Source organism: Pinus tabuliformis, chromosome J (assembly GCF_031772625.1).
Source record: "Pinus tabuliformis cultivar Carrire ecotype Pingquan chromosome J, CPIR1, whole genome shotgun sequence".
Taxonomy (NCBI): Eukaryota; Viridiplantae; Streptophyta; class Pinopsida; order Pinales; family Pinaceae; genus Pinus; species Pinus tabuliformis.
The window spans coordinates 437,380,844-437,403,055 of NC_142295.1; the positions used below are offsets into that span (position 1 = coordinate 437,380,844).

Genomic DNA, 22,212 nt, shown 5'->3' on the forward strand with positions numbered 1-22,212 from the left:
GAAAAGAATACAATCTCTCAAATAAAGTGTGAAAAATTATAATCGAGATAACACGCATCTCAAAGTATCTCAAAAGTTAGGAAGAAAAAGTTTATAAGGAACTAGCAAAAGGTTAAGAAAAGTTGTCATTTTTCTCTAGTGATACGTCATTATGCTGCACTTACACATGGAACAAATTAGCCTATGCAGGTCCAAGATTCCATGGTTACTCGTCAACTTTGTTAACTCTCAAAAGGTTTTCATAGGAGCCTTTTAATAAGTTTTTGGAGAACTTACAACCTCCATTTTATAAAGGTTTAATTTTTATTTTTATTTTTATAAAGTTTTACTTGTGTAAACACTTTGACTTTGACAATCCGCTTACATAAAATTTTTTGCAATGAATTGGTTCATAATAATGTACAATTTTGTATTTTGTGACGTCATTTACTGGTAAAATGGTATGAATTTATTATCATTAATTAATTTTAAATATATTTTAAGGTTTATTATTATTAGTATTTTATATATATCGATAACTGCCAAGCTTAATTTATATGAGAGACCCAAACCCAGATCAATTTATATGAGAGACCGAAACCCAGATCAAACCTCATAGCTGCGACTATAACACCAAGAGCATAACCAACCACCTGCGAGTCGGGTATACAAAGTTCCTATGATTTTAGCAAGAGCAGACTCACGGGAAAGGCGAATCCACCCCTCTAGCCGCTACCACAGCAGATCATTATACTCAATGAGATTTAAACTTGGGTCTCCCCTAATTCACCCATGTAAATTACCGTCAAACCACACATCACTATACTTTTAATATTTTTTATATTTAACCCCAGCAGTTTCGTGAGAAGTAGGTATGTCCACAGGTCCAACAGAAAACCAAGTGGTCTGTAACTAAAATTGTCAGACCGCAATATTTGGGAAAAATATTGAATAATTTCTTTAAAATTTAAGTGCCGAAAACAGCGCCATTTGAAGGCTTTATAAAAGCCATGTGATGAAATGAGATATAAGGCATAGACATGGGGCAGTCATTGCCAAAGGCCAGAGAAAAAAGGAAGAAAGGGCCGGCAGTCATGGCAGCATCATCATCAACTCTGTTCACAAAGATCCTTATGTTGTATACTCTTCTGGCGATCGCATTAGAGGCGCAAGAGGCCAGTGGTGAAGGGGAACGATGGTCGGAGTACAGTTCCAAGCTTTCTGGAGTTATAATTCCGGGATTTGCTTCAACGCAACTCAGAGCATGGGCCATGCTCGATTGCCCCTTTTCTCCTCTTGATTTCCAACCGCTGGATTCTGTTTGGCTCGACAGCAGAAAGGTGTGTAAGTTGTTTTCTCTTTTTGTTTGCCATGAAGTTACTCATCTTCTGACTTCATCAATTGTCTGAAATTATTGATACAAAGAAGACTTTGCAGTGGCAGTTGAAAACGGAGTGAAATTATGGTGTAGTTGTTTTTGGTTTTAATTCCCTTCTAACAATTGAAATCACCCGAATCATTCGAAGTCTTTACTTGATACTGTTATAAAACTCTTCAAGGATTTATTAATAGCAAGGTTTGATCTACAAGTTGTAGTTTACAAGATTGATTTTACACACCAGTTAAGTTAGCAATTAGCGTGGGAGATGTTAAAAGGAAAAACGAAGGAAATAGTCGATCTCATATAACCAGAAATAATATATAATATAATGTAGAGAAATCGATATGCCCATGGGTCTGGTCTTAGTGTAGTGGTTGAGACAGGGTGTTGCCACATCAATGATCGTCATCATGTGTATAGCAAGGTTTGATCTACAAGTTGTAGTTTACAAGATTGATTTTACACACCAGTTAAGTTAGCAATTAGCGTGAGAGATGTTAAAAGGAAAAACGAAGGAAATAGTCGATCTCATATAACCAGAAATAATATATAATATAATGTAGAGAAATTGATATGCCCATGGGTCTGGTCTTAGTGTCATGTTTATAAATTGGTCCTCGTGACACATTGCAATGCCTATTATCAATTGTAACCACCAAGGAATATTGTGGATCATAGTATTAGTGGCACATTGACCTCACAAGTTACAACAACTAATATTCATGTAAATATTCCCTATTACTAATGTTCAACCAAATTCCTAGTGTATGGGGATGTGGGAGTGGAGAGTCTAGGCTTCCTGTTTGGATATCTAAGGGTGGAGGAAAGCCTATGCTTTTTGAATTCTGGGAGGGGAGCACACCAAGGAATATTGTGGATCATAGTATTAGTGGCACATTGACCTCACAACTACTAATCTTCATGTAAATAGTCCCTATAGCTAATGTTCAACCAAATTCCTAGTGTATGGGGATGTGGGAGTGGAGAGTCTAGGCTTCCTGTTTGGATATCTCAGGGTGGAGGAAAGCCTATGCTTTTTGAATTTTCGGAGGGGAGCACCTAAGAGTACTAGATTGAAGCACCCGGCATCCTTGATACTTGTGTGCTTGAATGAGGTAAACTGTGTGTGAATTCATAAAACGTCTGACATTTCAAGTGGACACTCCAGCCATCCTCAGGGACAAATAATGTTGGTGGAAATATCATCTCATTTTGTGTGTTGCATTATGTTTTCTGCGGGATGGTGTGAAACATTTTAACATTTTACATCACGTTTTGCCATTACGAGAGATTGGAGAGCACATTCCTGTGTAACACTATCTACAACACAAATGTTCTCTATGTTTTATATTCCTTGACACTTGTAAATATGTTTAATCTAGCTCATGAGAGAATCTTTTCATGGTTTTTCAAAGTCATGGTAACTAAAACTTTTCTTCAATACAACTGCCTGTGTGGCACTGCAGATAACACAAATATTCTGGTGTCATATATTCCTTTGCACTTGTCAATATGTTCACGCTAACTCATTAGAGAATGTTTTCAAAACCATGGTAACTTAAATGATTCTTTAATACAATTGTGGAGTGAAAATTCTCATAACTATCCCGCTTTACATGAATGTTTAGACTGTATTTTACAACAACAGAGTTGAGAACAAATGAAGGATGATTGATGAAGAAAAAAAAGGAGAAAAAAGAAAGATATTGAGAATTGATCACTAAAAGCTGGATTACTAAGAATGCTTGAAGATTTACTCCTGCCCAGGAGCCTGAACCATGGTCTTTTAAAACTAAAGTTGTCACCCTACAACTCTTTTTCTAAAGCCCAACTCACGATCTACTCAGCCTGGTAGTCTCTAATTTTTAGGGGGAGAGACCAAGAGTCTCAATTTTTTTGAGCGAGAGCTCAAGAGTATCGGATTTTGTGAGGGGAACACCCAGGTTTCATAGATTTTGATGTGGGAGACAGAACAGGGGGGGACATGGGGGGTGCCAGGCATCCCCACCATGTGGGAAATGTCCCTGATTTTTGTGTGCTACATTGTGTCTCGCCAAAGTTTTGCTTTTTGCGGGATACTGTGAAATGTTTTTCATCAAGTTTTGCCTTCCCAAGAGGACAGGGGGCATGTCCCCAACCCCGGGGGGGCACTTTCCTATGTAACATTGCCTATACACAAATATTCTCTATGTTATCGACTCCTCTACACTTGGCAATATGTTCACATTATCTCAGGAGAAAATCTTTTCAAACCCATGGAAACTAAAACCATGATTCAATACAATTGCCTGTGTAACACTGCCTATAACGCAAATATTCTCTATATGTTCCTCCACACTTATCAATATGTTCACACTAACTCACTGGAGAATCTTTGTAAAATGACTATAACTAAAACCATGCTTCATTACAACCGTGGAGTTGATATTCTGATAACTATTTCACTTTACATAAATGTTTAGACTGCATTTTACAACAACATAATTGGGAACAAATGAGGGATGATAGACAAAGATATAAAAGAATAAAAGAAAGAAATATATCGATAATTAATCCCTAAAAACCAAATTGCTTTTAAAGTTAAAGTTGTCACCCTACATCTCTCTTTGTAAAACCCAACTCACAATGCCCATCCATGCTACCAAAAGTTTCTCTCCAAACTATAGTATTATCCAGTGTTATCGATACTTGTATATACTCTGGGATTCTTGGCCAATTTAGATTCTAACTGCCACACATACAACTAATGCAAACGAACGATAATTGTTTTCAAACTGCAAATGTTTGCTTCGCTAATCCAATCTTTATCCAAATTTATGCATTTTCCTTATTCTAGAGTAGATGCTTCTACAACAACTGGGAGCGTCAATCAAGAGATGTGTAATTTTTAGTGCACATGGACATGTTTGTTGACTATTAATAGATGTATGCAACAATATTTGTATTTCTTTTTATTGAATCAACTTTGTTGACCATTAATAGATGTTGTGCCTCAAATTTTGTGTTGCTTTTTGTTGAGTCAACTTTATATTAGAGATACCTGAGGCACAGCTTTGCTACATTTAACTTCATGCAAGATCCACTCATTCATTTGTATTATGGGAAGCATCATTTTTTTCTTAAAAATGGCTAAAATTTATAGATTTACATCAAACTTCAGCAGAGCATTTGACATGGCGGATTAACCTATCATAAAAACAGTCATAAAAGCAGAATCCATGCTTTGAACCTTTAACACACCAACGAAATGCATAGAAGCTACGGACAGTAATTTTTTCCTGATCTTGTTTTATAACCTCCTCATGGATCCTAAAGCATTAATTTGACTAGGAAATTCCCACCCAAAACATCAATCCTGAAACAAAGGTCAAAAGTTATTAGAATCTAAAAGAAATTCTTATAAAACATAATAGTGAAATCATCAAATATTTGTGCTTTTTTTTAAAATTTTAAATGTTTCTTCAAAGACTAAATACTAAACATTACATTTTTTTTGGTGTGGTAAACACCCACGGAGTGATTTGAAGTTTGAACCTTGATTCTCACAATTTCACAATTTACATAATACTTCATTACATGTCAATTGCTGATTGAGCTGCCCTTGTGGGCTAATCCTAAACATTACATTGACCATAGTAGGAGGAGTCTAATAGTATCGATTTCTAACTCTTCTCTCATTTAGCAATTGGTACATAATATCAGTCAACTCAAGAAACCATATCATAAAGAGAAAAAGGAAGTAGAACTGTAGTATCCTAATTTTGGACCTTTAGAACATATTTGATCAGATTATGTACAATTGTAATTGTATGGATAATTTGACAGGTTTCAGGCCATGTGGTTTGATTAGTGAGTTATAATCTCTGTGTTGTAAATATTATAAAAATTGTAAATGTCTTGTACAAATGCCTAGAAGGGAGCCCAAAGCGAAGGCCCAGCTAGAGAATACTGGATATAATGAGACATAGGACATGATGGACATAGACTTTATTTAAAAAATTTGCTTATTTTTTTGGGACACCATGTGGTGATGTCCCCATTGTGCATAGTATATATAAAATGAATATGAAATATAATTAAATGTCCAAGATGCCTGCCAGGAGCACAAGGTTGCTATAGAGTCCACAAGAGGGGAATCAGAAAGTGGGTCCATAGGAAAAGATTCCCTTGCCATGAGTTGACTGAAGAACTCCCTACCATTTGCCATAGTGTCATTAAGGAAACTCACGACCACCTTGCTGTAGGTTCTTTTGGTGACTGGTTTTGGATGCAAAATTTATGGCTGTACAGAGTGGAGAGGTGGGGGAGAAGACGAAAACCTGCAATCCCATGTGTTTGTGCTGAATAATCACTGCATTTGAGCCATGGGATGCCATTCCAGATCTCTTGCTGCGATGGACTCCCTCCACGAGTGAATGCACAGAAGGGGAACACCTGAGTTTGTCTTGTGAATGGTTGAGAGTAAGAGATAAAGATCAATGGATTGATTACATGCAGTTGAGGACCCTGGAGGATTGGTAGATGTCTATATTTAGCCGAGCCATGAGAACAATGGGAGGGGTTGAAACTTGAGTGAAAGACAACCTGTAGGTGATCCTTCGTCTTGGTGGCCTTATGGTTCAACTTGAGGTTAGTATCCTTCCTCTGTGCTTAAGGCTGGGAGGTGAATTACTCTTGTTACCACTCATGATGATGCATGGAGATTTGTACTAGTATTGAAGGCCTTTTTCAGCAAGTGGTTCATGGATGATTTGGTTTGGTCCGTTTGGAGGCCTTGTTTGTAGTTTATAATGTGTATTCTCTCATTGAGGATCGCCTTTTGAGGCATCTATGCATATTTTGATGCATGTTTCTTTGCTAACTATTTTGGAGGGGCATCTCACATCCCTTGAGGCCCATTCGCATATTTGGAGGCATGTCACATAGAGAGATATTGGATAGTTTGGAGAAGTGCCTTGCATGAGCCGTTTACACTTGGCATATAAAAATCATTTCCATATGCAAGTACATACTTCTATGTGCACCTACAATTGAGGCATGTGGATTGAGGTTATCCTCTCTTCAGGTGTTGCTATAACAACCAGTTGACTGTTTCTTGCAACCTTGACCAATGAGATTCACTTTTTGAGGAGGTCGTTGGCTTCATTTAAGGAGTGCTCTAGCTCTTCCTATTATATTTGGCATTATTTTAGCATCCCAATGAGGAATAACTTCCTTCCTTGCAGAGCTCTCCTTTACATGGTCTTTATCATTATTTTATTGGAGGTGGTTTATATGTGGTCGTCTTGATGAGCGTTCCAAGGATAAGGAAGACGCATGGCACAAGAAGCCCTAGTGCATGATCAAAGAATAATCTTTCATGGAGGTGTTTTGCATAGGAAGGTGACAAGTAGCATTGAGACTCATGCCAAAAATGACAATTAAAATGTGCACCTTCTCGACCCAGCATACATCTGTTACAAACTTACAAACAAGTTTGATGACCTGTTGATTTATGAACTGAGCCAAAGTAAGGCCCAGGTGTGCTATGCTTGTCCTGTTGTTGATAACACAAAATACCAGCAAATAAAATTGGTGTCATCAAGGGCAAAACAGTCATGGATTACTGTAAAAATCCCTTTAGAACAATAAGGTATTTTTAAAATAAAGGTGCTATGATTGTCTTCAAAGGTAGCATTGGTACTCACGAACATAAAGCACTGCCTCAATGGCAAAGAGCATTGATCTCTGTTGCAAACATTGTCAATACAGGAGATAAACTAATCATGACATCTGCAATTAAATTCTCTTCAAAATCAGTGGCCAGATATACTTTACCTGCACTCCCAAGTAACCTCTGAAGCAGGCTGAGCTAATCCGCAAGAAAGCGCCTTACTGTTGTTCCCATGAAGTCACGATGCTTGCTGCAATTAGGTACTATCCTGCATTCTTGTGCTATCTGGAAACATCATCAGATCATGCACATACCATGGGCAAACTGATCCATAGTACATACTATCTGCAATGTGAAACCCAACAAAAAAAGTGCTCTTTGAACCAAAACTAAGCCTAAACTTGATGATTTTTTCCCTAAAGTTCCAAATAAGACCAGCAAGGAAGGCAATGTCCTGAAGGGGAAAATAAGCATGAAATACTGGCAAAAGTTTTCTCGAAACAATGTTGATATATTAAATCCACCCTTGAGAAGGTAAGTAAATTAGTCCTGTTACTGACCAAATTAGCAGTCTTGTCAAGGTTTAACAAGATGCTAGGGTGGCACTACACATGATAAGTGCCCATTGTCACCTCAGCACAAGTCCTTACTCTTTAAGCCAACTCTTGCAAAGCCACAGTAGGCTTCTGCTGAATTTTGTAGCTATGGTCGGTCTTCATATTGATATATTTTTATTGATGTACTTGTTCATGTGAAGCATGTTCTTCATGCTCATAAGAATATTAAATTTTTTTGTATTTATCAAAAAGACAAATTTAAATTTTGTTTCAGCACCACAAGTAGTCCAAGTCGGCCCTCTACCCTTCAAGTCGGCCCAGCTATTCTTGGCACCCATTTGATCCATGGTTCACTACAAGTATATATTAAAGTCATTCGTCCTCCTCTCCAACCATCATTCTGTCTGAGCATCAAGAAATAGCATCTCTAGCCATACGAAGCAAGTCAAGGAGCAGAACAAAGATATAGAAGACAAGTCATATCTCTTGGAGGGGCTGAATTTCTCTGTGGCATATCTCTTGGAAAGGCTAAGTTTTCTCTGTGGTTTATCTCTGTGCTAGAGGCCGAATCTCTGTGATTATCTCTGTGCAAGAAGACAGAAACTCCCGTGGACTGATCCTGTTGAAGAGGGCTGAAATTCTGTGGTTCGTATGTGTGGAAGAGGGCTGAAGTTCTGTGGTATATGTAAAACAGTGCGAAACACGCATGTAAAAGAATATTGAATGAAATACATTAACCTGGAGCAAACAGCTCAATGATAATACAAAGATATTTACAATAATAGAAACATCAGGTTTCTATGTAGAATATAGAACAAACAGTTTCATCTAAGAAACTGCTAAAAGAATAAAAATAGAAACAGCTAAAAGACTGAGCATTACTAAATAGAGATAAATTCTAATACCCTCCCTTAATGCTCAATCTATTTACAACACCAATAGACCCGCGAAATTTTACAAATTTATCAGGACCAAGAGGCTTGGTGAAAATATCGGCGGGCTGCTCTGTTGTGGGAACATAGTGCAACTGAACTGAGCTGTCTTCAACCAGCTGTCGAATGTAGTGGCAGTGAGTTTCCACATGCTTTGTTCGTTCATGAAAGACTGGATTCTTGGCAAGTTTGAGCACTCCCTGATTATCACAAAACAAAGAAGTAGGCCCTGTCTGAAAAACATGCATATCTGCAAGCATACGACGAAGCCAAACTGCCTCACAGGCTGCCTTAACAGCTCCCCGATACTCTGCTTCTGTTGAGGAGAGAGCCACTGCCTGTTGCTTCTTACTAGTCCAAGTAACAGCACCAGATCCTAGACTAAACACATACCCAGCTGTAGATTTACGGTCATCAACCGAACCGGCCCAGTCAGAGTCAGTGTAGCCACTGAGAATAGGATTGGAGCTGCGAGTATATAAGAGGCCATAATCAGAAGTACCACGCACATATCGTAGCACCCGCTTTGCTGCTATCCAATGATCAGCTTTAGGAGCTGACATAAAGCGAGAAATGTAGCTTACTGCAAAACTGATGTCAGGTCTGGTAGCAGTAAGATAGATGAGACTGCCCACTAATTGCCTGAATAAAGTTTCATCCACAAGAGGAGAGGATGACTGTGCTGAAAGTTTGAGCCCTGGTTCCATAGGAGTCTTGGCCGGTTTGCAATCTTGCATTCTGAACCTTTCCACAAGATTTTTGGCATACTTGGACTGAGAAAGAAAGATCTGATTTTCAGTCTGCCACACTTCAACCCCCAGACAGTAATGAAGAAGTCCCAAGTCTGTCATCTCAAAAGTTTTGCATAGATCTTGTTTGATCCCATGGATCAAATGTGCAGAGCTGCCAGTAATGATAAGATCATCCACATAGACAACTACAAACAAGATATCATCACCAGTATGCTTGATATACAGGTTTGCATCAGATGGACTCCGCTGAAAACCCTGATCTGTCAGGTACTGATCAATTTTCATGTACCAAGCCCGAGGAGCTTGTTTCAATCCATAGATTGCTTTAACTAACCGACACACTTTCTGTTCTTGACCAGCAACCTTGAATCCTGGAGGCTGCGTCATGTAGACTTCTTCTTGGAGATCACCATTTAGGAAAGCACTTTTTACATCCATCTGATGAACTTTCCAATTGAACTGAGCTGCTAGGGCAAGAACAAGCCTTATGGTACTCATCTTGGCTGTAGGAGCAAAAGTCTCCTCATAGTCGATGCCTTCCTTCTGTGAAAATCCTCGAGCCACAAGCCGAGCTTTATACTTGTCTAAGGTTCCATCAGCTTTGTATTTTACTTTATACACCCATTTGCAGCCTATGGGGTTTTTGTCTGCAGGAAGATCAGAAAGTGTCCATGTGTGATTCTTCTGAAGACTCTGAAATTCTGCTTCCATAGCCTGTTCCCACTCAGATGTACCCTTAGCCTCTGAATATGTTTGAGGCTCAAAAATACTGTGAAGGTTAGCCATAAGAGCAAAATTGACTGTAGACTGTTGTCTGTTCTTATGCCTAGAAGTTCTACCTTCAAGGAGCTCATCATCCCGGAGATCACCTATGGTTTTAGCCCACCATTTAGGCCGAAGAGAAGAAGAACCAATATCAGGAGCAGAGGAACCAATATCAGAAGGAGGTGGAGAAGGCTCAAGAGCAATAGGGACGGCAAGAGGAGGGTTGGCTTCTGGAGGAAGCTCAGATAGAGTATTATCAAATACTGATGCTACATCATCCCTCCCATCAGGTGGACCGACTGGAAGAAGAACACTGTGAGGCTGATCCTCAGAACATTGCTGAAAGAATCCTCTTTCCTCATCAAAGACAACATCCCGACTGAAGCTAAGACGACCAGTGGCTATATCTATCAGCCTATAGGCTTTGTGATGATCACTGTACCCTGTCATCATGAGTTTCTGGCTTTTGGAATCCAACTTAGAGCGCTTAGCAGCTGGAATCCAAACATATGCAACTGAGCCAAATACTTTGAGATGACTGATCTTAGGCTTACGGCCAGACCAAACCTCTTCAGGAGTCTTCCCTGTAACAGCCTGAGTGGGTGATCTGTTAAGAAGGTAAACAGCAGTAAATACTGCTTCAGCCCAGAATCTGTTTGGAACACTCCTGTGTTGTAACATGGAACGAGCCATTTCAACAACCGTGCGGTTGCGGCGCTCGCCAACACTGTTCTGCTGAGGAGTGTAGGGTGTGGTTAACTGATGTTTGATGCCATGAATATCACAGAAATTGGCAAAAGCTGAAGAACAAAATTCCCCCCCATTGTCGGTCCTAAGAGTCATGATGTTACAGCCAGACTCTTTTTCAACTAAGGTTTTAAATTTCTGAAAGGTACTAAGTGCATCAGATTTATTTTTTAGAAAATACACCCACATCTTTCTACTGAAATCATCGACAATAAGTAAAAAATATTTGCAAGCAGTGATAGAAGCTGTATTCATAGGACCACAAATATCAGCGTGAAGTAACTGGAGTACCTTAGATGCACGCCAAGATTCTCCATTCTTGAATGAAGACCGATGTTGCTTTCCCGCTTGACAGGCGCCGCATACCCCCAACTGCTGAGTCTGAATATCAGGTAATCCTGACACAAGTCCCTCCCGGGAGAGCTGAGAGAGATACTGCATATTTAGATGCCCATATCGCTGATGCCAAAGAGTACTGATGGGAGAGACACGTGCTGCTAGAGCCACTTCTGGATAGTCACCGGTGTCAAGTAGCCTATATAGACCATGGTCCTCTAGGCCAACAACGACTGTTATACTAGTCTCCCTGTCAATAATAGAGCACTTGTGTGCACTGAACACAACATCAAGCTGAGGAGAATTCCTCATAATCTGGCTGACAGACAGCAGATTAATTTCCATACCGGGAACATAGTATACATTCAGAAATATGAGTGTGCGCCCACCAGACTGAATTTGAACTGCACCTCTGCCAGCTACTGTGTACTTTTCACCTCCGCCAAATACCACGGAATCACTGAAAAGTGAGAAGTCAATAAACCAGTCATGCCTGTGAGAGAAATGGCGTGATGCACCAGAGTCAATATACCAAGCAGAAGACGGTACATGATCTGACGACCTTTTAGCCATAAAGGCATAAAAAACAGATTCTGTCTGCTCGGAATATTCCTGATTGCCTTCCAACATGAGATTGGTTAGCAAAGCCATCTGTACGTTTCCCAAGATATGAAAAAATACAAAAAATCCGGCACGGATTTCAAACGAGGATGCAGGCTGATCCAGACAGAAATTGACAGATGCTGATATAAGTATGAAAAGATTCCCAAAGAAGATTGATTTACTGTAAGAAGCACAAACAAACACTAGATAGAGAGAGAAGGGTTTATTTCTGTATCGAGATAGACGACTGTAAGCTTTTATCACAGTGAGCAAAGCCGGGGCTAAGACTCAGTGAAGGCTACCTGGCTTACAGAGGGCTCGACCTTAGAAAGGAATGAAAGAACTCAAGAGATTAGGATGCAAAGAAGCTAGCTGATCAAGAACACTCCCTGAGCGCAGTTTCAAAATGAACTACTGAATTTTTCAAAAGCCACTGATAGTAAGCCGACAATGCTGCCTGCTTAAAAATCTTCTTTCAAGATGACTGTAGCAAATCTTAACAATAGACTTGCATACAAAAAAAATTTCTCAGATCTGTATCAGTGCACCCGATTCACAAATTTGTCTCTATTATTGATCCCAACAACTATAGGGCGATCATGGTAGGTCACATGTTTTCTAAACTTTATGCTACGGTCCTCCATTTGAAGTTGTCTAGGGAGCTTGAGAGGAAAAAATCTAGAGATAGAGGATAGGTTAGATTCCAACTTGAGCAAAAAAACCATTGTTCACATCCTTACACTCGGGGCTGTCATTGAGGAGGCATAACATTGCTCTTCGAAAGTCTATTGCTGCTTTTTGGACTTTTGGAAGCTTTTGACTTCGCTCCTTGGGAGGCTTTGTTCCAAATACATAGAGACATTTGTATCTCATAGACCTTATTGATTGCCATTATGTACCTATATGAGTCAGTCCTTAGTCGTCTAATCATAGCACATAGGATATTAGATTTTATCAAGAGTACCATTGGGGTCAAACAAGGTTGCCCCCTTTTCCCCACATTATTTGGGATCCACATTGATGAGTTGGAGTCCTTGCATGGGCATATCTAGGATGGTAAAGGGTGCCTTCTCCACTAGGCCTTGATTTCTATCTTTTTTTTTGCAGTTGATGTGATCCTTTTAGCCTCATACCTTGAAGGGTTGGAGAGACAATTGGATGCCTTGTCCCTATTTTGTGACCTTCGTTAATTGAAGGTCAACCTATGTAAAACCAAGGTCATGATCTTCAATGGGTCGAAGAAGATCCTCTTTGATCACCATTTCTTTTTTAGAGAAGATATTGCGATCATTAGCATATATACTTATTTGGGGTACTGTTCGCAGAACTTTGTTTTAGTTTGGGCTTCCACTTCAGCCCCAAATTAGGAAGGGCTATGGATCCTTGGTCCTAATTGAGAGGCAATGTTTCCAGAACCATTCTTAGGACATACATATCGTCCAAGATGTCGCTCATGGACACTCTTGTTTGACCCACACTTTTATATAACTTTGATGTTTGGGGACTTAGTTGTGTTGAGAGGCGCTTTATGGCTCAATATGGGAGAGATGTTGTAGTGTGGTGTTAGATCAAAAAATAAGAATGAAAAACATAATGTTCGCAAATTAAAAAAGTAATAAAAAGAAAAAAGTCATAAAAGTCATAAAAAATAATAAGTCCGCTTAATTCAATTTGTTATATTGTATTTTTGTTTTTATTAAAAATTACAGACAATTTTTTTTCTTCGGAAAATTCATGTCATGCATTTCATATTAAAAGAAATTTAAATAATGATGGCTCATACTTGTAATCATGATATTTCAAAACATCATGTTTAAATTTAGTTAATAATCATGTAATGACTTAATTATTACAATAAACTCTTTTTCTCAGCTATATATATATAATCTATGCTATGCATATCACATTAAAATATTAAATAAAGAAATTATAAAACACGTCAAAGGAAAATGCCATATGCATATATATGTAGCTATATGTATTATGAGGGTTTTAATAGAATAAAAAATAAGAATATTTCTATATATAGAAATGTGGAATTTATATATAATATAAATAGTACTATAAAGAACCAACATAGATCCATCTTAACTCCGAATCTATCAAGTGTTGAGAGGGACCAAATCTCTTGAGGTGCAAACCTTTCCTCAAGTTTTGCACTCAAAAGAGGTTTGCATCGTGAGAGATTTGATTCCTCTCGTTGCTTGATGGATTCTTTGTTAAGATAGATTGCTAGTTTACTAGAGTTTGATTGGTCTTCAATGGAGAGAGTATAGACCATCCTACTTTGTCCAATCAACAAATGCAAAGAGATAGTCTGTCAGTCCATTGTCCTCGCAAAGTTTGGTGCTAGGCCCTTTTGGCTTGAAACCAAGGTTGCACGAAACAGGGAAACGGGTACGAGTTTCCGAAACGGGCACGGGTACGAGTTTCCGAAACGGGCACGGGTACGAAACGTGAACCCCCCAAATTTTGGAAACGGGGAAATGCGAATATATATATATATATATATATATTTATATATATATATATATATATATATATATATATATATATATATATATATATATATATTTATATATATATATTAGGACATTTAAGAAATATGTGCAATCATAAAGCATATATGATACATTCTAATTTATTACATTATGATAAAATTGTCAATTGTCAATGCATAAACTATAAGTCTCTAAATTTACATCACATTTACTCATGAATGATCACATAATGAAAATAGAAATATCCAAAATCAGCCACGAGAAATTTCTAATTTCTTGTCTCGTGCTTGATTGGGAGTCTCCTCCTACATAGTTGAACGACCTTAGTGCTCTTGATTAAATACAAGTTTCATACCCTAGTACCCTACATGCTCTTGATTATTGGGAGTCTCCCCTGCATAGAGGGCTTGGTTCTCTTGATTAAATACAAGTTCCATACCCTAGTACATGATAAAATCCAATGGAAACATTGCAATCCCCACAATCCTGAAATCCTGAAAAACAGATAAGTCTGCTGGATTTTGAGTGAGATCTAAAATTCTACTTTCTCCATATGAAATCCAATGAGGGCGAAACCACTCTCAAACATCCTGAGTCATTTCATGGTAATGTTAAAAATTTAAGTAAAAGGATGAAAATGAAAAATAAAGGAGAATATCACTTTTCATTTAAGTAAAAGTGATATTCTCCTTTATTTTTCATTTTCATCCTTTTACTTTAAGAATTTAACATTACCATGAACTGCATATGCCTCAAACTTCCTGATGAACTGCATATCAACACTAGGGAAAAAGTTCACTTTTATAACTTTAGACAGGCATCTAGAAGCAACTAGAAGGCATTAGAAAAACCTAATTAAAAATTAGAAGACAAATTAATAAAAAAAATAAAAAAAAGTCAAGTTGCATGTGGAAACGGCGTCGTACGGCCTAGAAACATGTTTCCGGCCGTACTGGCCACATTTCCACCTCGAGAAACGTGCCAGTACGGCCAGAAATGCGTTTTTGGGCCGTACCGTACGCGTTTCGTTTCCGTTTCCGTATGGAAACTCCTCCCCTGCCAGCGTTTCCTACAACTTAGCTTGAAACAATTTTTAGTTTTTTGTCACTCCTACATTGCATTCAAACTTCAAAGTTTTGCCAAGGGGGCGGGATCAATATCCATACTTGGCATGTTGCTCTTTAGAGTCCATAGCATACTTGTTCTCCTGTTTTCACTCATTATTGATATGCATTGGTCTCAGATTTCCTAGCATCTGTTGGTTTTACAATGGATCAGGTTCCTCCATTTAGATATTCCCTTGACGCACTTGACCACCTCTTACCTACCAAATAGGGGATGAACACGATCATCAGAGAGGATACTTACAAACAATTTGTATGGGTCACTTGGATGAACCCTAAGGGAGGGTTACATCCAAAGATGGCCTTCTATGCTAAACACTTCAAGGTTATGAAGGATGGATTCATTGTTCAACCCCATTACACACTTTGCCATTGGGTGCAATCTCTTTGGATCCATATGGGCTTGTTCAACATCAGCTCTCATAAACTACAAATTAAGAGTGACCATCAGATTGATAGATCAAATAACATCTGCTACTTGTGCCATTTTTGAGAGGTTGAGACAAAGGAGCACTTCATATTTAGATGCTTGGTTTACCTATGAGATCCGAGGGTGGTTCCACTATCTTTTTAGAGAACTATAGACACTTGGAAATTCCTTTAAATACCTAGACTAAAGATGCTTGGCCTTTTAAATGTAAGAGGTTCATTGTCTCCACTTTTCTATCCTCTGGTCACATCCACAGCCACATCCTGGACTAGCTTCCACCCAATGGATTACTTCCTTTTTTAAGGTACTTGCCCCCTTCTGATACCAAACGATAGATGAATAGAGATAACCATAGATCAATAAGGACATGGGGCACTATTTCTACTCCAATGGCAGCCTAGAGGCATCACCAGACTAGCTCTCATATCAACAGCCAGACCAGTAGCTAGATGATATCTTCCGGATCATAGTGATGGGTTCCTCCTTCTAGGCAGCAAAACAACACTCATTGCAGCTCCTCTTTCGATTCTTCTTCCAGACATACATCTATTTTGTGTTTTCTCTATTCAGCCTTGGATGTTACGAGAGATGTTCCAATGGACTAGGGTAGGCTTATACCACTTGCACTATAGACTCTAGATCCATTCACCTTGTACATATATCTCCTGAATTGTCTCTTTGTCTTTGGAGTCGGCTTTCTAGGTTTTATATTAGACTTTTATTTTACTTTCTGCGTCTGGCTTTTATATAGGAGCCACTTTAGCACTCCTTTTTGCATGGACATCATTGTACCTAACAGTCCCATTGACCTACTTTAGTGGTCATTTGTCGGACATTAATACACTTATCTTATCATATCTTATTATCTAACTTCAATGTGACTAAAGAAACGGTGGGTATTGGGTTCTATTGTTAGTATTATGAGTTTACTAAATAGTTTATAGCATGTCCCTTGTTTAACAGTCTTGCTAAAATGGCCAATTGTTTTGTAATTGCAATCGAGTTATGTAAAGCCTTTAATTTTCTGTCATAAGTAAATTCAATGCAACTCATTCACTTTTCTTTTTTATTTTTATTTTTTGGCAGGTAATTTCTGTTGTGAATTGTTGGCTAAAGTGCATGATGCTTGACCCATACAATCAAACAGACCATCCTGAATGCAGGTCGCGACCTGACACAGGTCTGTCTGCTATTACAGAGCTCGACCCTGGTTTTATAACAGGTAACTTTGGTGTATTTTGAAATTTGAATGATCAGTTTCCTTTGCAAGGAAAATGAAAGAAAACAGCACATGTTTCTTTTAAACTGTTATTCTTGATTATTTTCTTCATTGTCTTCAATACATAGTCATGACCAGTGTTTTTGCCCATGCATTCCACATATATTAATTGAAATTGCACAATCATTCAATTCTTCAGAAATATATATATACAGCGAACATCTCATGGGGAACCCAAGGGATGCTTCCCCATATTGGTGGATGGTATCTGCAGCAAACCTGTCAGTGTAGGCTAGTGCGTCTCATCTAGTGAGATTTGAACTGGGCACTTGTCGGCATGGAACTAGCCAAATGCCCAGTAAGATGGGTGGCAATTGGTTGAGCTAACCCCTCTCTCTCTCTATATGTGTGTGAGAGAGAGAGAGAGAGAGAGAGAGAGAGAAAGCAAGAGACAGCTAAGGTGGTTGTGGGCTATGTGTGTGTGTGTGTGAGTGAGTTAGCTAAGGTAGCTGTGAGCAGGTAGAGAAGTGATGAACCATCCTACATTCTTTAACATCATGCTCATTTGTCTCTTTTTAGTGGGTTTTTCTGCAGCATTATTTTCCTTTTGCTTCTCTAGAATTCAGATTCTATGGATGTTTAACACCTTCCCCATGGTTAGTAGTACGGGAAAAGAGGTCAATTCATGCTCTCTTAGAGTATATAAAAGACAATGCATAAGTTGCATTTTAATTAAGCGCTTCCCTGTTGACATGCTTCCATTACCATGCCAAAGGATTCTGATTGACGGTTTACTTGTATTCGTTCTGTATATCAGGGGAAAATGATATTTCTTATAGTTGCCATTTAAACTTTGTCTCCAGGGTTGGAAAATTGAGCATTATTTTTTTCTATTTTATGATATAAGATATATTTGAAAATTCCAGAATCTCTTGTAGATATTATGGAAACATTGTTTCTGAAATTTGACAATTTCTTAAGAAATTTGAGAAACTCTGGACTTCTGAAAAATATGACCGCACAGAAAATGTGTCAGTTTTGTCAATAGAGGCTGATGACACTCAAGAATATCTTTTATTGGATAGAAGTGTCCAAGAGAAACTGAAAAGCCATAGAAATATTCAAATAATGCAGTTTTGTCTACATCTAAAATGCAGATGAATTCCGTCAAATAGCCTACTTGCTGCAATTATGAATGATTAAAATAAATATGGGGCATCCACTATAGTGCTGGTCCAAAATCTCAAAGATCTGGTTAGGGAAATCACAGCAGAGGCATCAGCTATATGGTCCAAGCCTGTATTGATCTTGCAGAGAAAACTGTTATACACTGGCCAAAATCTGTGAAAGAGTGAAAGGCCTGTGAAAACTCTGGTATTCTAAGTTGAACTGAAGTTCATGAGCATGATTTTAAAATGGACTCATGCTCTTCTCCTACATGAAATTTGAACTGAACTTAGCAGCTGCTGGAATTAAGGAACATTAAACTCAGTGGCACTTCTGAACCAAAAGAAGGGTTGAACAAACAACTATGCTGAATTTGAGTGAGCACCTTCTGAGGAAACCAAACTTTGACAGCCTATTAGATTCCAAGCTGAAACTCTCATACATGCTGGATTAAAGTGTACGAGTTGAGGCATCCCATTTTCTGTATTTATATTCTATGTTGCACAAGTTTCTGGAGTGCGGACTTGTGAGATGGGGGTAGAGGTGTCTGGGATGGGTAGAGTTCACCCCCAAATTTCTCAGGGAATGGTGGATTGGGTATAGCAATCTTAATATTTATATTAATTCAAAAAAGCTAAAAAATGATAAATATGTAGAATTCCCAAAGACATGAATGATGTCATAGAAACAATTTGCTGTATAAATATTAAATATCAACTTTTAGAAATGTGCAAGCACCAAGTACATAGTTGTCCAAGGCACCGTGTTAAATTTCGATGAGACTCTGCAACTACTTAGATGAATATCTGAAAATTGAAACCTAGTTTACTTTCACCAAGATACATTGTCTCTTAACAATTCATATGCAGTGGAATAAAAACACAGATAAAAACACATCACACAGATATTGGCACACTTGTATTCTCAGGAACCCAATAGGGAAAACCTGCTTGCTTGATGTGGCTATTTTACTGATTGTTGTTGGAGCAATTGAATATATTACAAAGCAATCTATCTCTCTTGAGAAAACATTCTGCTTCTCACACAAATCTCAGCTGATACAAATTGATCTTGGCTTACCTTGATCACTACTTTATCTCGGTTTCTGCACACAATTGATCCTCTGCTGCCACCTTGACTTGCTCTGCAAAATCTGCTCTCTTCTGTTTGATCTTTGCGCACTAGAGGCTCCTTAATCTTTGTGCACTAGGTCCCTATTTCCTAGTGCAAGAGCCCCTATTCACTAGCACAGATCAGCTCCTATTTAATAGGGAAAATCCCTATTTCCTTGCGTACTTGGCAGCCCTATTTCTTAGGACCCAACTCTTTTTCTCTGCGCACAACCAACTCCTAAATCCTAGCGCACTTGTTCCTCCTATTTCTTAGGAAACAATTCCTGCACTCTCCACAATCAAGGCTCTCTCACAAACTCGTGAGCTTTGTCTTGTCACACAAACCTTTGTGCACAAAACAATTGTGATTTACTTGTGCCTTCGTCCTCTCTTTATAGGTGAACTTTGATCCATGCAAGGAGGCCCAACTTAATTTAGAACTCGAGCTTTGATAGCAAGTTAACTAAGAGTGTTACTTGCTCTCCTTCCAATCATCACTGGAGTTGTTAACTCGTGCTCTCTCCAATCAACACTGGAGATCTAACTCGCTCTTCCTTCAATCAAGACTGAAGACTAACTTGCTCTAACTAAACTGCTAACTGCCACCTCATTCTATAGTCAAACTGATGAAGACTCCACTTAATTGAAGCTCCAACTTTACACATGCTGACTTGATGATTATTCCAATAAACTGGAAATAACTCATCCTAACTAAAGTCTAACTCATGAGCTCACACTTATACTGAGAGGAAGACAAATCGAGGTCTTCAATGGCTAAAACACAAGCCAAAAGACCTTTACTTGCTACATTTTCAACACTCCTTCTTAGCAAGGAATTTACTTATGGAAGAACCTTGTCCACCTGGATTTGTCTTCAACACTAGCACATTCTCCGGTGCTGCAATTGATCCCTCTGAACTAGACGACTTCCTTGCTTTCTCCTAGGGAATCTAATCTGAAGACCTGTTCTTTCCATCCATGCTCTATAAGTCTATCACCTTAGTCATAAGTTCCATGTACGTGTATCTCAGTGGTTGCTTACTTTCGTTGAAGGTGGTACTGGGAGGTCCAGCTCTCTTCTGATTCTCTCTAAACAACTCTTCTACCCACTTGGCTCGAACTCTCCGTATACTAGGAGTCACTGATTGAGTGGTTGCCTCCACTCGCCTTGGGCTCTACTCATCATCTCGCTGGTCGGCCCAACTGCCAACTATCTGAGACTCAAACTGAGATACTGGCTGAGGCTCCATCTTGAGTGGCTTCTTCTCAGGTACTCTAACCTGCTCTTGCTCTAGGGACTCTCTTAGAGCCCTGCTCTCTTCAACCATTACTTGTCTACTTTGAGCACTTCCTGCCTTGCTGCTCAAGTGTTAATTTTTGGTATGTTCTATGCTTAAGAGCAATTTACTTCAATTTCTTAATTAGCCCAATATCAATACCCAGTTTAGCAATCACATCGGCATGAGAGTAAAATGCAGATAGAGCATAAACATAAATAGTAGAAGACAAGCCAAGAGGACACAAGATGTGGCACCAGCCAGGGACAAGCCCCAATGTGGGGAAACCTTTGATCAATTCTTCTTATATTCTTCAATAGTTCAACAGAGAGAGATAGTACAAAATTTACAAATCTGATAATTTATGACAGCAGCAACAAAGCTTTAACGAGAAAAGTCAACACTGGTCAAATAGGTTAGAATTCTTCCTTCAAGCAACTCGGTCAAACCCAGTCAAGTTTGGCCTCGAACAGCAGACCCAAACATTCCAAAACAACCCTGCAAAATCTAGTCAAATGCTGGTCGACGAAAGTCAGAGTGCAGCTAGCAATTAGGGCAGTCAACGCTGGTCAAACCAGAGGTCAGATCACCTCGGGATCTGTGCCAAAATCTGTAGCCTACCAAGGAGAAGCAACCACACCTACAACGCAGTCAAGGAGAGGTCAATGCTGGTCAACGCAGCCCAAAACAACACTTCTGCACTTCGGTCAAACCTGGTCAACGCTGCCCAAATAGAAATCTTCCTTCTTCCTTTGCACGGGTGAGAGATGCTGCCTAGTTTAACATACCCAATCAAGTGAGGAGAGAGAGAGATGTGAGGATGAGATGATGGAATAATGACTTGAGGTCTCCTCCTTTTATATGCAACATTGAGGATGAGCTGGGGGTGAAAATGCCTGTTTTGCTTGCTGGCCGACCTTGAAAATTTGTCTATAATACAAATAAATTCATATCTCAATTTTTACATGTCGGAATCAGATGATTTTTAAATCAATCCTACACCTCTCGAAGAGAGGAATCCAAGAAAAATATCATCTGTCATAAATAAGGTGACCCATATGGAGTTTGGCCCTAGTTGCCAATTTTAACACTCCCTCTCAACTGGGAGAACTCCATCTGCTAATCCATCTGCCAGTCGGTACTATCTCTGCCATCAATGCACTGCTCTGCACTCTTCTACTTTGCTCTGCACCGTTTTGCTCTGCTCTGCTGAACTATGAAGAAGAATAAGTGATTGAGAATGTATCATACCATTCTGTACTGACCCGAAGTCAGTCCCAGATAAAAGAGAGTGTCTCATACCACTCTTACTAACCCAGAGTCAGTTCCAATAAAGAGAGTGTGTCATACCACTCTTACTGACCCGAAATCAGTTCCAATAAAGAGAGTGTCATACCACTCTCACTGACCCGAAGTCAGTTGCAGTTGATCCCAGATCAATATCATCCTAGCATAGGGAGTACAGTAGCACACGATGCGTCCATCGGTAGTACTATGGTCCCTATTCTCATTTCCCTACTCATTGGCCAGAGGAGAGGTACTTCCCATGAGTCCAAAACTGCATGGGTAGGATGTCTCAGTAGGAGAAGGATGAACCACTCATCCTGCCTACATGTTGCCACGGGGTATCACAGTGGAAGGCTGAACCACTCACCCTGTACATAGCAAACCACTAGG

General features: G+C 39.0%; 1 protein-coding gene across 4 annotated transcripts in view; it reads left to right on the plus strand.

Annotated features, from left to right (window-relative positions):
• The first annotated feature begins 877 nt into the window (after positions 1 to 877).
• Positions 878 to 22,212, plus strand: part of PSAT1 (phospholipid sterol acyl transferase 1) — a 380,472-nt gene continuing 359,137 nt past the window's right edge. For 2 of the 4 annotated variants that reach the window (XR_016247812.1, XM_089377882.1), the window contains exons 1-2: positions 878 to 1,319; positions 16,847 to 16,982. Coding sequence is in view for 2 of the 4 variants with exons in the window: in XM_089377882.1 (XP_089234008.1) it covers positions 1,020 to 1,319; positions 16,847 to 16,982 (436 nt within the window). In the remaining 2 variants the exon portion in view is untranslated. The remainder of the gene's footprint in view (positions 1,320 to 16,846; positions 16,983 to 22,212) is intronic. The other 2 variants (XR_016247813.1, XM_089377881.1) reach the window with 1 other exon arrangement.